Source organism: Mesoplodon mirus (genome assembly GCF_964341445.2).
Source record: "Mesoplodon mirus genome assembly, chromosome: 5".
Classification (NCBI taxonomy): Eukaryota; Metazoa; Chordata; class Mammalia; order Artiodactyla; family Ziphiidae; genus Mesoplodon; species Mesoplodon mirus.
In genome coordinates this window covers 66,187,804-66,200,597 of record NC_138980.1, presented here as the reverse complement: position 1 = coordinate 66,200,597, position 12,794 = coordinate 66,187,804, and the positions used below count along the sequence as shown (strand labels likewise).

Below are 12,794 nucleotides of genomic sequence, written 5' to 3'. Positions count from 1 at the left end.
CAGAAGAGAATGGTAGGTATCAACACTAGTCTCAGACCTCCTAAGGTCCAGTTCATGACAATCAGTGACAACCTTTGAGATGCATGCTCTTCAGCAACCTGGTTGTCAAAGGCTGCTAAAGATTTAATCTCAGTATATTAAGGAGCTGTGCACAGAATTCTCCAGGCTCACTGAATTTTCCAGTCTCACTGAATTCTCCAATCTCTGGTGCATACTCACCACACATTTTAAATACCACTCATTATCTGTGCATTATAAACATCCACTGCAAGAAAATTACCAGGCAACTTCATGGCTACGTGGCAAACATTCAGGCAATTTACATAGGAAATAGTTTCAGAAATACCTTTCTTCATGTAAAAGATGCTGGATGACAATTCCATAAAATTGGTGATGTTGACACTTACCTGCTCATCCTACAGCACTTCCAGAAGAAGACTTCACCTCTTTAAGGATTATCTCAGAACTCTGGAATAAAGAGAAAATGCCTTGGTCCTTCCTTCCAGAATTTTCTTTCCATTGAATGTAAAAAAAAAAAAAATCCCCATATTCTGCCAACCTAATGCAAGACAGAGAGACGGGAGATACATCTCTTTAACATCACCTTATCTCCAATTAAATTAGGTTCCTTGAAGCTAAAAACAAGATAGTATGTGGAGACAGCTATCACCCTTGGCATTCTTGCTTTTTGGGCTCTGGGTAAAAAGTAGAGGAAACACCCCCTTTCTGAATAATGCTATAGTTGTTTTATTGCTCTATCTTCAGTAGTGTTTTCTTTTCTTCTGAAGCATAGCTAATTGTTAATTTATAGTCAACAAGTACCAATGCCTTAGCTATTTTTATCTTTTGTTTACCTATAAGACAACTGATCTGGACACTTCAAAAAATTCAATATCAATAAAATACAGGGGACTGTTCTAGAATAAATAGATGTAACACCAATACAATCATGAAACTTGGTTTAAAAACAAATTTTCTAAGACATTCCTTAAGTCAAGTGGTTAAGAAAATAAGTGCATTTGTAAAAGGAATTCAAGAGTGAATATGAATTCTTATTTAAGTTGAAGAAAACTGGGGGAGGATAATGGAAGGATAATTTTAAAAAGTTATTAGGGACTGGATTTTAGTTAATATGGAATTATTGTTACTTCGGTACATTGAGAGACACTACTTGAAAATATTCCATTTAGATTGCCATCAGTCTGAAAGAAAGAACTGGGATTTCCTTAATGTTTTGGAAAAAATAAACACTCGGAAAGGACGCAGGGTGGCGCTGCAGCACTAGAAGTAGAAGGAAGAAAGCTACCAGTCTGCGCTCCTCTAGCCAGATGCTCTGCTAAAGAAGCAAGCAGGAAAAGGAGGCTTTCTAAGGCAGTTGCTCCGGGAAATCAGGGCCCTAGGCATCTCCACTTATCCCAGTGTCTGAGTGATACTGGGATATAGATCAGCGACAACGTGAATCCGAGCTGGGTCAAGTTTGCTGGGAGACGAGAGAGCGATGGAGGCAGGAGAGAGGAAGAAATGCTTTCTGAAACAAAGGCAAGTCTTGACATTCTTTGTTTTGCTGGGCATAGCTCAGGCTGGTTCTGAGCCTAGGCGTTATTCAGTGGCCGAGGAAATGGACAGCGGCTCCTTTGTGGCCAATCTGTTGAAAGACTTGGGGTTGGAGGTAGATGATCTAGCTGCTCGGGCCCCCCGGGTCGTTTCCAAAGAGAAAAAAATGCGTTTGCATTTTGATAGGCAGACGGGGGATTTGTTGTTAAATGAGAAACTGGACCGGGAGGAACTATGTGGCCCTACTGAGCCCTGTGTACTACCTTTCCAGATGTTACTGGAAAATCCCTTGAAGTTTTTCCAGGCCGAGCTACGGATTAGGGACATAAATGATCATTCTCCAGTTTTCCTAGACAAAGAAATAATATTGAAAATTTCAGAAAGTATCACTCCTGGAACTACTTTCCTAATAGAGCGTGCCCAGGACTTAGATGTAGGAAGCAACAGTCTCCAAAGTTACGCAGTCAGCCCCAATTCCCACTTCCACCTTAAATTACAAGACAGTTCCGACGGCACAATATTACCACAGCTGGTGCTGGACAAAGCACTGGATAGAGAGGAACAGCCTGAGATCAGATTAACCCTCACAGCGCTGGATGGCGGGATTCCACCCAGGTCTGGGACCGCCCTAATCCGCATTGAAGTCTTAGACATCAATGATAATGCCCCCGAGTTTGCAAAGCTGCATTATGAGGTGCATGTCCTAGAAAACAGCCCCATTGGATCCCAGGTTGCCATTGTCTCTGCCAGAGATTTAGATATTGGAACCTATGGAGAAATATCTTATGTACTTTCCCAAGCATCTGAGGATACTCGGAAAACATTTGGAATAAATGCAAAATCGGGAGAACTCCTTTTAACACAGGAACTGGATTTTGAATCTATTCAGACTTATACATTAAATATTCAGGCGACAGATGGTGGGGGCCTTTCTGGCAGTTGTGTGGTGTTTGTCCAAGTGATGGATTTGAATGACAACCCACCGGAACTCACCATGTCAACGCTTGTCAGTGAGATCCCAGAAAACTTGCAGCAGACCGTAATTGCTGTATTCAGCATTTCAGATCCTGACTCAGGAGACAATGGAAGGATGGTTTGCTCCATCCAAGATGATCTTCCTTTCATTCTTAAACCCTCTGTTGAGAATTTTTACAGCTTAGTCACAAACACACCCCTGGACCGAGAAACAAGATCCGAATATAACATCACCATCACCGTCACAGATATGGGGACACCGAGACTGAAAACCGAGCACAACATAACCGTGCTGGTGTCCGACGTCAACGACAACGCCCCCGCCTTCACCCAGACCTCCTACACCCTGACCGTCCGCGAGAACAACAGCCCCGCCCTGCACATCGGCACCGTCCGCGCCACAGACAGAGACGCGGGCGCCAACGCCCAGGTCACCTACTCGCTGCTGCCGCCCCTCGACCCGCACGTGCCCCTGGCTTCCCTGGTGTCCATCAACCCGGACAACGGCCACCTGTTCGCCCTGAGGTCCCTGGACTACGAGGCCCTAAGAGCGTTCGAGTTCCGCGTGGGCGCCGCCGACCGCGGCTCGCCCGCGCTCAGCAGCCAGGCGCTGGTGCGCGTGCTCGTGGCGGACGACAACGACAACGCGCCCTTCGTGCTGTACCCGCTGCAGAACGCCTCGGCGCCCTGCACCGAGCTGGTGCCCAGGGCGGCCGAGGCGGGCTACCTGGTGACCAAGGTGGTGGCGGTGGACGGCGACTCGGGCCAGAACGCCTGGCTGTCGTACCAGCTGCTCAAGGCCACGGAGCCCGGGCTCTTCGGCGTGTGGGCGCACAACGGCGAGGTGCGCACGGCCCGACTGCTGAGCGAGCGCGACGCGGCCAAGCACAGGCTGGTGGTGCTGGTCAAGGACAACGGCGAGCCGCCGCTGTCGGCCAGCGTCACGCTGCACGTGCTGCTGGTGGGCGGCTTCTCGCAGCCCTACCTGCCGGCCCCGGAAGCGGAAGCGGAGGACGCGGCCCCGGCCGCCCCGCTCACCGTCTACCTGGTGGTCGCCTTGGCGTCGGTGTCGTCGCTCTTCCTCTTCTCGGTGCTGGTGTTCGTCGCGGTGCGGCTGTGCAGGTTGGCCGGGGCGGCCTCGGTGGGTCGCTGCTCGGTGCCCGAGGGCCACTTTCCGGGCCACCCGGTGGACGTCAGCGGCACGGGGACCCTGTCCCACAGCTACCAGTACGAGGTGTGTCTGACAGGAGGCTCGGGGACTTTCAAGTTCCTCAAGCCGATTATCCCAAACTTCCTAACTCAAGATGAGGAGAGGGTTAGTGAGGCAAACCCTCACTAATAGTTTCAGGAATAGTTTTGAATTCAGTTAAATTTTAATAAGGGTCTATGATGCCTAGTCTCAGTTAAATTGTGGAAAGTCCTTTTTTACTGCCTTGCCCATTGGAGTTGTTTTCTTTGTATTTGAAATATAACTATCTTATTCCAATTCAGTGCATGTTACTGGTGTTTCTAGATGTGCTGCTCTGTGGTATAATGAATGCAAATTTTCTTTCTTTTCTTACTGTTAATATCACTGTAACTTAATTCGATTTAATGTGTGAAAGTATATTTTGTATTTTCTGAAGTCGTTCATTTTTAGAACACTGTTTTTCAAAATTCACCTCCCACAGTCCCTAGGTAATTTTTGCATTCCTACATTTTTGAAAGTTTGCAATAAGTACATAGGGTTATTCTTTTTTCCTACCCAGAATATTTGTGTTTGTATAGAGTATTCTCTTAGGCTAGTTTAAACTTTCTTCCTGTGAACTCACATTGGCTAAAACCATTAACATAGGTACATTCATGAATAACAAAGCACCCTCTCACACTTTTCTAAATATATACTTCCTTAAAATGTTCATACCTGATAATTATGATTCTTTAGAGATTGTGAAAACCTTGACTGTTGGATTCTACAAATCATTCACATTAAAAGTCTTCAATAAATCAACTACCAATATTCTAAAATGTAGTTAAATAAATAGCAATGTCCAGTCATTTTCAGACATGCTAGTTATTCATGCTTTTTATTAAAAAATTTTAAACCTCTGATTGTTTCAATTCCTCCATTTAAAAATCTGTCTTAATTATTTAAAACCATCTATTCTTTGAGTACTTCATTAAAATCCAAAAGATCTGAGAGAGTACATGTTTTGTCCATGACCAAATTTTAGAAACTTCATATGTAATTTGGCATTGCATTTTAAAAAATATCTGGAGCATTTATGATTCAATTGGAAATAAGCCCATGGAAAAAATATTTATCTTGGTTTGCTCATTCTATTTTTTTCACTACTTCCATTTTTCCCCTTTCAGTTTCCTAGGCTTTTCAATGCTTTTTTGTTTCCTTTTTAGCGCTTGAATTATGTTTCTCAGTAGCTCTCTATTTATTGCACGATTAGAACAATGACTGCAAGACTAGGTTCTTCATAAAAATTTTAAATGACTGATTGAAGGAAAGAAATGTCTTTATTTCATCTGTGATATACTGACACTCAAATACATTAAAATACTCACAGGACAAATTTTGCTGGAATTAAATGCTCTCCGATTTAATGATAACAGCTATTTAAATAGCTTGCAGTTATGTCCAAATAAGATAACATAAGGATAAGAAGTGTAATTTTGTTATTTTTATCACTAATATTAAGAGTAAATTTAATAAATGGTCCTTCATATAACATTACTTATAATTGTGAAGAAGCTATATTGAACACATGATATTTGTGCTGTTTCACTGCTCTGCCCAAAACCTTACAATAGCTTCCTTTCACTCTTAGAACAAAATCCAGCCACCTATTATTTGGCCCCTGCCTCCCTGTCCAGCCTTCTCTTCCCACTTACTTTTTTTTTAATAGGTGATATTTATGTTTCTTTTTTTAAAAAATAAGTCTATTTATTTATTCATTTTTGGCTGTGTTGAGTCTTCGTTGCTGCACACCAGCTTTCTCTAGTTGCCACGAGCTGGGGCTGCTCTTCATTGTGGTGCACGGGCTTCTCATTGTGGTGGCTTCTCTTGCTGCAGAGCACGGGCTCTAGGGCGCACGGGCTTAGTTAGTCCTCGCCATGTGGGATCTTCCAGACCAGGGCTCAAACCCGTGTCTCCTGCATTGGTAGGTGGCTTCTTAACCACTGTGCCACCAGGGAAGCCCTCCACTTACTCTTGAGACACTAAATTTTGGGTACACTGTCCTACCTTCATTATCTTTACTGTCCCCGGGCCTTTGCATTTCTTACATATGGAATCTTCCCATTTTAGTTTTAGCCTGGCAGACTTCTCATCCTTCATATTCCAGATTAAATGGGACATCTTTGGGAAACTTTCTGAATCCCCCCCCATTAAGTTAGGTCTCCATATTGTATACTTCCAGTGCACTCATTATACATTTCCTGTATAGTACTGTTTAAACATCTGTTTAAATTCTGTTCACCCCATTAGATGGGAAACTCTATAAGATATATAGACATAGTCTGTCTTATTACCACAATACATCTAACTTCTACAAACGCAATAAATGTCGGTTTCCACAGGTGAAATACAGTTATGCAGATTAAAGAGTTAATACAGATGAAACCAGTAATCATAGAATTACTGTGAAATAGGAGGAGGAGAAAGCTCTGTGTTCCTTGAGTGAGTGCGAAAATGTGGAAGGAATTAGGCATTCGTGGTCTCTGGATATATCCCCTGACAAGATCTATTATAATTTTTTATCACCTTGCTTGAGGTTGTCTTTTTATAGCATTTTTCTGACTATAAATGCAACTCGTGTGCATTTTACAAAATTTGGAAAATAAAGAAAAACACTAGTAGGAAAGCAAAGCTTCATCACTTAGAGCAAAATCTTGTAAAACTTTTTCTGTAATAATTACAGGAGGTGGGGTGAGTAGCTCTAGCAGGTGTCCACTTCCGCAAAATCATGGAAATGGGACTCTACCAGGGACCGTCACTTCTTTTAGATAAGAGCGCATTTCTTCTCCCTAGATTGTGTTTATTTAACCCATATAACAGAAGAAATTCCTACAGTAGCATCAACTCGGTTTGATAAAAGGGAATAAGCGATTAAAAAAATCAAAACAAAAAGCCCAGCAAACATCACCTTCTCCAAGATTTTGAAGCTGTGAGCGAACGCACGGTGGCGCTGTTGACTAAGAAGGAGAATTAAACCTCAGGCACTGTGTATACTCTGTAACACACCGATTCAGTGCCGTAAACTAGGGGTTGGGAGCCGGGGCAGATTTTTAAGCAAGCAAATCTGAGACTCTGGTAAGGATTATTCGCTAGGTTTTCTTCAAAGGTTAGGAGGCAAAAGACTGTGTTCCCCAGTGCTGTTGGAGGCTAGCTTGACAATATTTCTCGGAAGAACATGGCAGAAAATGCAATGGAGGCCGGAGGAGAGCGCTTTCTTAGACAAAGGCAAGTCCTGTTTCTCTTTGTTTTTCTGGGTGGGTCTCTGGCTGGGTCCCAGTCGAGACGCTACTCTGTGGCTGAGGAAAAAGAGAGGGGGTTTTTCATCTCCAATCTAGCAAAGGATCTGGGGCTGAGTGTAGGGAAACTGGCCGCGAGGGGGGCCCAAGTTGTGTCTAAAGGGAACAGACAGTATTTTCAGCTCAACCATCAGACCGGTGATTTGCTCCTGCAAGAAAAATTGGACCGGGAGGAGCTATGCGGCTCCGCAGAGCCATGCATACTGCATTTTCAGATATTACTGCAAAACCCCTTGCAGTTTATTACAAATGAGCTCCAGGTCATAGACGTAAATGACCATTCTCCGGCATTCTCTGAAAATGAAATGCAGCTGAAAATCCTAGAAAACACTCCACCAGGAACAATCATTCCTTTGGGAAATGCTGAAGACTTGGATGTGGGAAGAAACAGTCTCCAAAACTACACGATCACTCCTAATTCCCATTTCCACGTTCTCACACGCAGTCGTAGGGATGGAAGGAAGTACCCAGAACTAGTACTAGACAAAGCACTGGATCGTGAGGAGCAGCCAGAGCTTAGGTTAATGCTCACTGCGCTGGATGGCGGGACTCCACGGAGGTCTGGGACCGTCCAGGTTCACATCCTGGTCTTAGACATAAACGACAACACCCCAGAATTTACACAGTCCCTCTATGAGGTTCAAGTTCTAGAGAACAGCCCCGTTAACTCTCTTATTGTCACTGTTTCAGCTTCTGACTTAGATACAGGAAATTTGGGGACAATATCATATGCATTTTTTCATGTTTCTGAAGAAATTAGAAAAACTTTTCAACTAAATCCAGTTACTGGTGATATCCGACTAATCAAATATTTGAATTTTGAGGCGATCCATACTTACGAAGTGGACATAGAAGCCAAGGATGGTGGAGGCCTTTCAGGAAAATCAACAGTGATAGTTCAGGTGGTTGATGTGAACGACAACCCACCAGAACTTACCTTGTCCTCAATTACCAGCCCTATCCCAGAGAACTCGCCAGAGACTGTGGTGGCTGTTTTCAGTGTTTCTGACCTAGACTCTGGAGACAATGGGAAAATGGTGTGTTCCATCGAGAATGATCTCCCCTTCATCCTGAAACCATCTGTAGAGAATTTTTATACCTTAGTGTCAGAAGGAGAGCTGGACAGAGAGATCAGAGCCGAGTACAACATCACCATCACCGTCACTGACATGGGAACCCCCAGGCTGAAAACCGAGCACAACATAACCGTGCTGGTGTCCGACGTCAACGACAACGCCCCCGCCTTCACCCAGACCTCCTACACCCTGACCGTCCGCGAGAACAACAGCCCCGCCCTGCACATCGGCACCGTCCGCGCCACAGACAGAGACGCGGGCGCCAACGCCCAGGTCACCTACTCGCTGCTGCCGCCCCTCGACCCGCACGTGCCCCTGGCCTCCCTGGTGTCCATCAACCCGGACAACGGCCACCTGTTCGCCCTGAGGTCCCTGGACTACGAGGCCCTACGAGCGTTCGAGTTCCGCGTGGGCGCCGCCGACCGCGGCTCGCCCGCGCTCAGCAGCCAGGCGCTGGTGCGCGTGCTCGTGGCGGACGACAACGACAACGCGCCCTTCGTGCTGTACCCGCTGCAGAACGCCTCGGCGCCCTGCACCGAGCTGGTGCCCAGGGCGGCCGAGGCGGGCTACCTGGTGACCAAGGTGGTGGCGGTGGACGGCGACTCGGGCCAGAACGCCTGGCTGTCGTACCAGCTGCTCAGGGCCACGGAGCCCGGGCTCTTCGGCGTGTGGGCGCACAACGGCGAGGTGCGCACGGCCCGACTGCTGAGCGAGCGCGACGCGGCCAAGCACAGGCTGGTGGTGCTGGTCAAGGACAACGGGGAGCCGCCGCTCTCGGCCAGCGTCACGCTGCACCTGCTGCTGGTGGACGGCTTCTCGCAGCCCTACCTGCCGGCCCCGGAAGCGGAAGCGGCGGACGCGGCCCCGGCCGCCCCGCTCACCGTCTACCTGGTGGTCGCCTTGGCGTCGGTGTCGTCGCTTTTCCTCTTCTCGGTGCTGGTGTTCGTCACAGTGCGGCTGTGCAGGAGGGGCGGGGCGGCCTCGGTGGGCCGCTGCTCCGTGCCCGAGGGCCCCTTTCCGGGCCATCTGGTGGACGTCAGCGGCACAGGGACCCTGTCCCAGAGCTACCAGTATGAGGTGTGTCTGACGGGAGGCTCCGGGTTAAATGAGTTTAAATTCTTGAAGCCAATTCTCCCTAGTGGTCTGGTTCAAGACACTGGGCAGGACTAGCGCAAAAAGGCAATTGCAAGAATAGCGTAGGTTTCATTAACAGAAGAATCAAAAAGTTGTCTGGCTATGAATGCTTTCTTTTAAGTCAAGGCTCTTGAGGTGATATAGTATTTTGTTTATATATTGATTTTACTTTCTATCTAGTTAACCCTGCATGTTCTTTTTTCGTCTGCTTCCTACCTTTTCAATCCAGTATTAATGCCTCTTTCTTTTTCTAATAGGTGAGTAAAAATAAATGCATTATCTTTTAATGATGATTTCAAATAGGTTTATTTAAGGTAGTCATTTCAAATTCTATATCCAAAGCAATGTAGAGAGTTCTGAACCACCAATATTGTAATTTACCCTATTGAATATAGTCAGGTAATATTCTTTATAATACTCCTAAAGCAGCTTTGTCTGTGGTTAATGAAGTGGATAAATAAAAATGTTTTAATATGTACCATTTTAAGGTGTATCATCCTGTAGAGGCTTAGTACTCAAATAAAACTTACATATATAATTCATTTTGTTTTGACATTTGCAATTAATATTTCAACACTGTATATGCTTATATTGGCTAAAAATGGACAAAAAATGTAGGTTAATAGGTCAGATTACTCTTAGATTTGCCTAAAATGTATTTATGATGGATGACTGAGAAAAAAAATTAAACGTAGGCATTTTGAACAACTGATCGTGCTTTTTCCATTTGGCATGAAAACATTATTTAATAAACATCTGGTGGAATGACAATTTGTTTTTTAACTTCTGAGATGTAAGTATTATCAACCTGAGGGCCATTTTTAAAAAATTTCAAGAAAGTACATGTATATATGTTCTCTAAATGCTTTATAGCAAAAGTGGTGTCCCATCCAATCCTACTTTAAAAAATTAATATCTACTTGGCATTTATATGGTGATATATGAAGGAAATATTTTCTTTGTTTCCTCTCTTAGTTTCCTCCTTCACATTTCAACCTGACATGACTTAGGATTATGTATGGTCCTTCTGGGATAAACACTGCCCAACCACATCAGCATTCTACCTCCTATAGAGTAATTAAAAGAAGATTATAAGAATGGGAAGTTCTAAAGGGGAGAGAGCAATATCACTGTGAAAGTCTAAATTAACTACAACTAAGAATAAACTCTTGAAGCAACCAAACATCGATTTTTATGTCTATTTTGAATGAAACAGAAAAAAACCTTATTTTAAAGTAAAAATATTTAGTCCCCAATTTAAAAATCTGATTAGGAAAAAATAAAATTTCTCCTCATAGGCATTTTCTCATCCAGAGGCATAGAACTTTCCAGGAATTGAATACTCATGACTAGAAGAAAGAGAACTGAAGTTTCTCAAAGATTTTGAAAATTCTCAAAAGAGAAAAAGAATGTCGTTAACTAGATGTTAACTAGACTTATGTCATCATTTGCAATATGCACAAATATCAAATCATTGTCACACCTGAAACTAATATAGTGTTACATGTCAATTACAGCTCAAAAATTTAAAACCCCTAATGACTGTAAAAAAAAAAACCCAAAAAACAAAAAAAAATAATACTGACATGTCTTCAATCACACATAAAGTTATAATCATATTAAAATGGTGTTATTTTATGCATGAGACTCAAATACATGAATCCTTAGTAATCAAGGGAAAGACAGTATTTCCTTTCACTCATTAAGTACTTTATAGAGATAATTGAATCTGGCTCTTTGGTCAGATTTTTTTTTCTACTTTTCAAACTTAGCTGAATTTTCATGAAGATCAGAGAAAAGGCAAAGAATTCTGATCAAGACTTCTCTGTATTTGGCTGGCTTAGTTCCAGCTCGTGTCAGAACCAGGGAAATTTTCAACTACAGAAAATATGGAGGCCAGTTCTTTTTTTGGCCAATATGGTATATGATTTTGGACTCAAATTGGAGGCGCTATATAACCGGGGAGTTATTTAGACCCAGACATAAGAAGAACAGATACTTAATATCTTAGTTGATAGATGCACTGAATTCACATATTGTTGAGAAGTGATCAGAATTTAGTAAAGCCAGAAAAGATCATATGGACTAAATTTGAAGATAGGAAAAAATTATACCGTACTCTTGGTTCCAAGTTGCTTTTATTTCTTGTCTATTGGAAACCTTTTACCCTTTTATTTGAAGACAACTTTCAGAAACTTCTTTACCTGGATATTTTATTACATGCATGACAGAGAGGGCACCATATGTATAGTACTAACTGTCTTTGCCACTTTTTGGAATTCCCCCAACTGAAAGTCCAGCACTAGGTAAAAGTGATACTTTCTACATTCATAATAATTTCCCAGTAGTTCTTCTTCTAAAGGATGGACAAATTCATTACTGTGAATTATTTCCAGATTGATCTCTTACTAATATTCTAATCTAGTTTTTAACACTGAAAGGCAAAGAGATGAAAATGAACTTTAAACTTTTATGTAGAGTTGTTAAAAGACTAAACTATGTTCAAATATCACTCATTAAAACTAGTGAACTAACTTACCACACTTTTAATAAATCTTCCTTAATCCTTAAATATGGCTTCCTTGCAAATGGGGACTTTAAAAAATGACAGTTTTAAAAAATATATCCCACTACTCTATTTTGCTTCTTAGAGTAGATTGTTACATGTTTTAAAGCTGGCAACCTATTAGGCATAATTCAGTTATTTCTATGTCTAATCCTCATGTTCTTAGCCAATAGCTTGGTTGATCATAGATTTTAAAATGTAAACTAGGGACTTCCCTGTTGGTGCAGCAGTTAAGAATCCGCCTGCCAATGCAGGGGACACGGGTTCGAGCCCTAGTCTGAGAAGATCCCACATGCTGCGGAGCAACTAAGCTCGTGAACCACAACTACTGAGCCTGCAATCTAGAGCCCACAAGCCACAACTACTGAAGCCCACATGCCTAGAGCCCACGCTCTGCAACAAGAGAAGCCACTTCAATGAGAAGCCCATGCACCGCAACTAGCAAAAGCCCGTGCACAGCAACGAAGACCCAACGCAGCAAAATAAATAAATAAATAAATTTATTTATATTAAAAAAATGTAAACTGATTTTCCTTCTCCCTCTTTTAGTATTGAAGACTGTTGATGAAAAGTATATCAGCCTAGTTCTCATTCTTTTATCTGTAAACTTCTTAACTCTAAGATTTTTTCTTTATTCTTGATGTTCTGATATTTGCTAGGTCCAAACCTGAGATTCACCCAATATACTGAATTTTTTTAAATTAACTATAGTTTTTTGTGGGCTTTTTTTCCCCAAAATTTCCACTTGGCAGGTTTTCACAACAATTTGTTCTTTTTTTTTTTTTAACAATTGCCATTTCCTTCTTTTTTGTTGGAGGAAATTAAATATCTTTTACTTTTAAGTTCTTTCCATATTGTTCCAATCTCTGTTTCTTCTGTATACATCTTTTATTTGTTGAGTCTGTTTTTCACACTGTTAGTCTTGTTAGTTGGTGATATTTTATCGAGAACTCGTGTTCTATTGG

At 42.7% G+C, this 12,794-nt stretch overlaps 1 protein-coding gene across 2 annotated transcripts; it reads left to right on the top strand.

The window, feature by feature from the left end:
• The first annotated feature begins 753 nt into the window (after positions 1–753).
• LOC309804757 (protocadherin beta-3-like) lies at positions 754–9,859 on the top strand. Of its 2 annotated transcripts, none has more exons than XM_082622315.1 (2): positions 754–1,673; positions 7,117–9,859. In XM_082622315.1, exons 1-2 carry the CDS (start codon positions 1,499–1,501, stop codon positions 9,297–9,299), a joined length of 2,358 nt encoding a protein of 785 aa, XP_082478441.1. In that variant the 5' UTR covers positions 754–1,498; the 3' UTR covers positions 9,300–9,859. The 2 variants fall into 2 exon arrangements, with proteins under 2 accessions (XP_082478441.1, XP_082478440.1); XM_082622314.1 differs by having other exon boundaries at positions 754–1,970; positions 7,393–9,859.
• The last annotated feature ends 2,935 nt before the right edge of the window (positions 9,860–12,794 follow it).

Bases quoted from the DNA above. Each gene is read 5' to 3' on its own strand.
- LOC309804757 (XM_082622314.1), top strand. From the start codon at position 1,499: ATGGAGGCAGGAGAGAGGAAGAAATGCTTTCTGAAACAAAGGCAAGTC. The intron at 1,971-7,392 runs GTGCCCAGGACT...ACACTCCACCAG, and splicing joins AACTACTTTCCTAATAGAGC to GAACAATCATTCCTTTGGGA.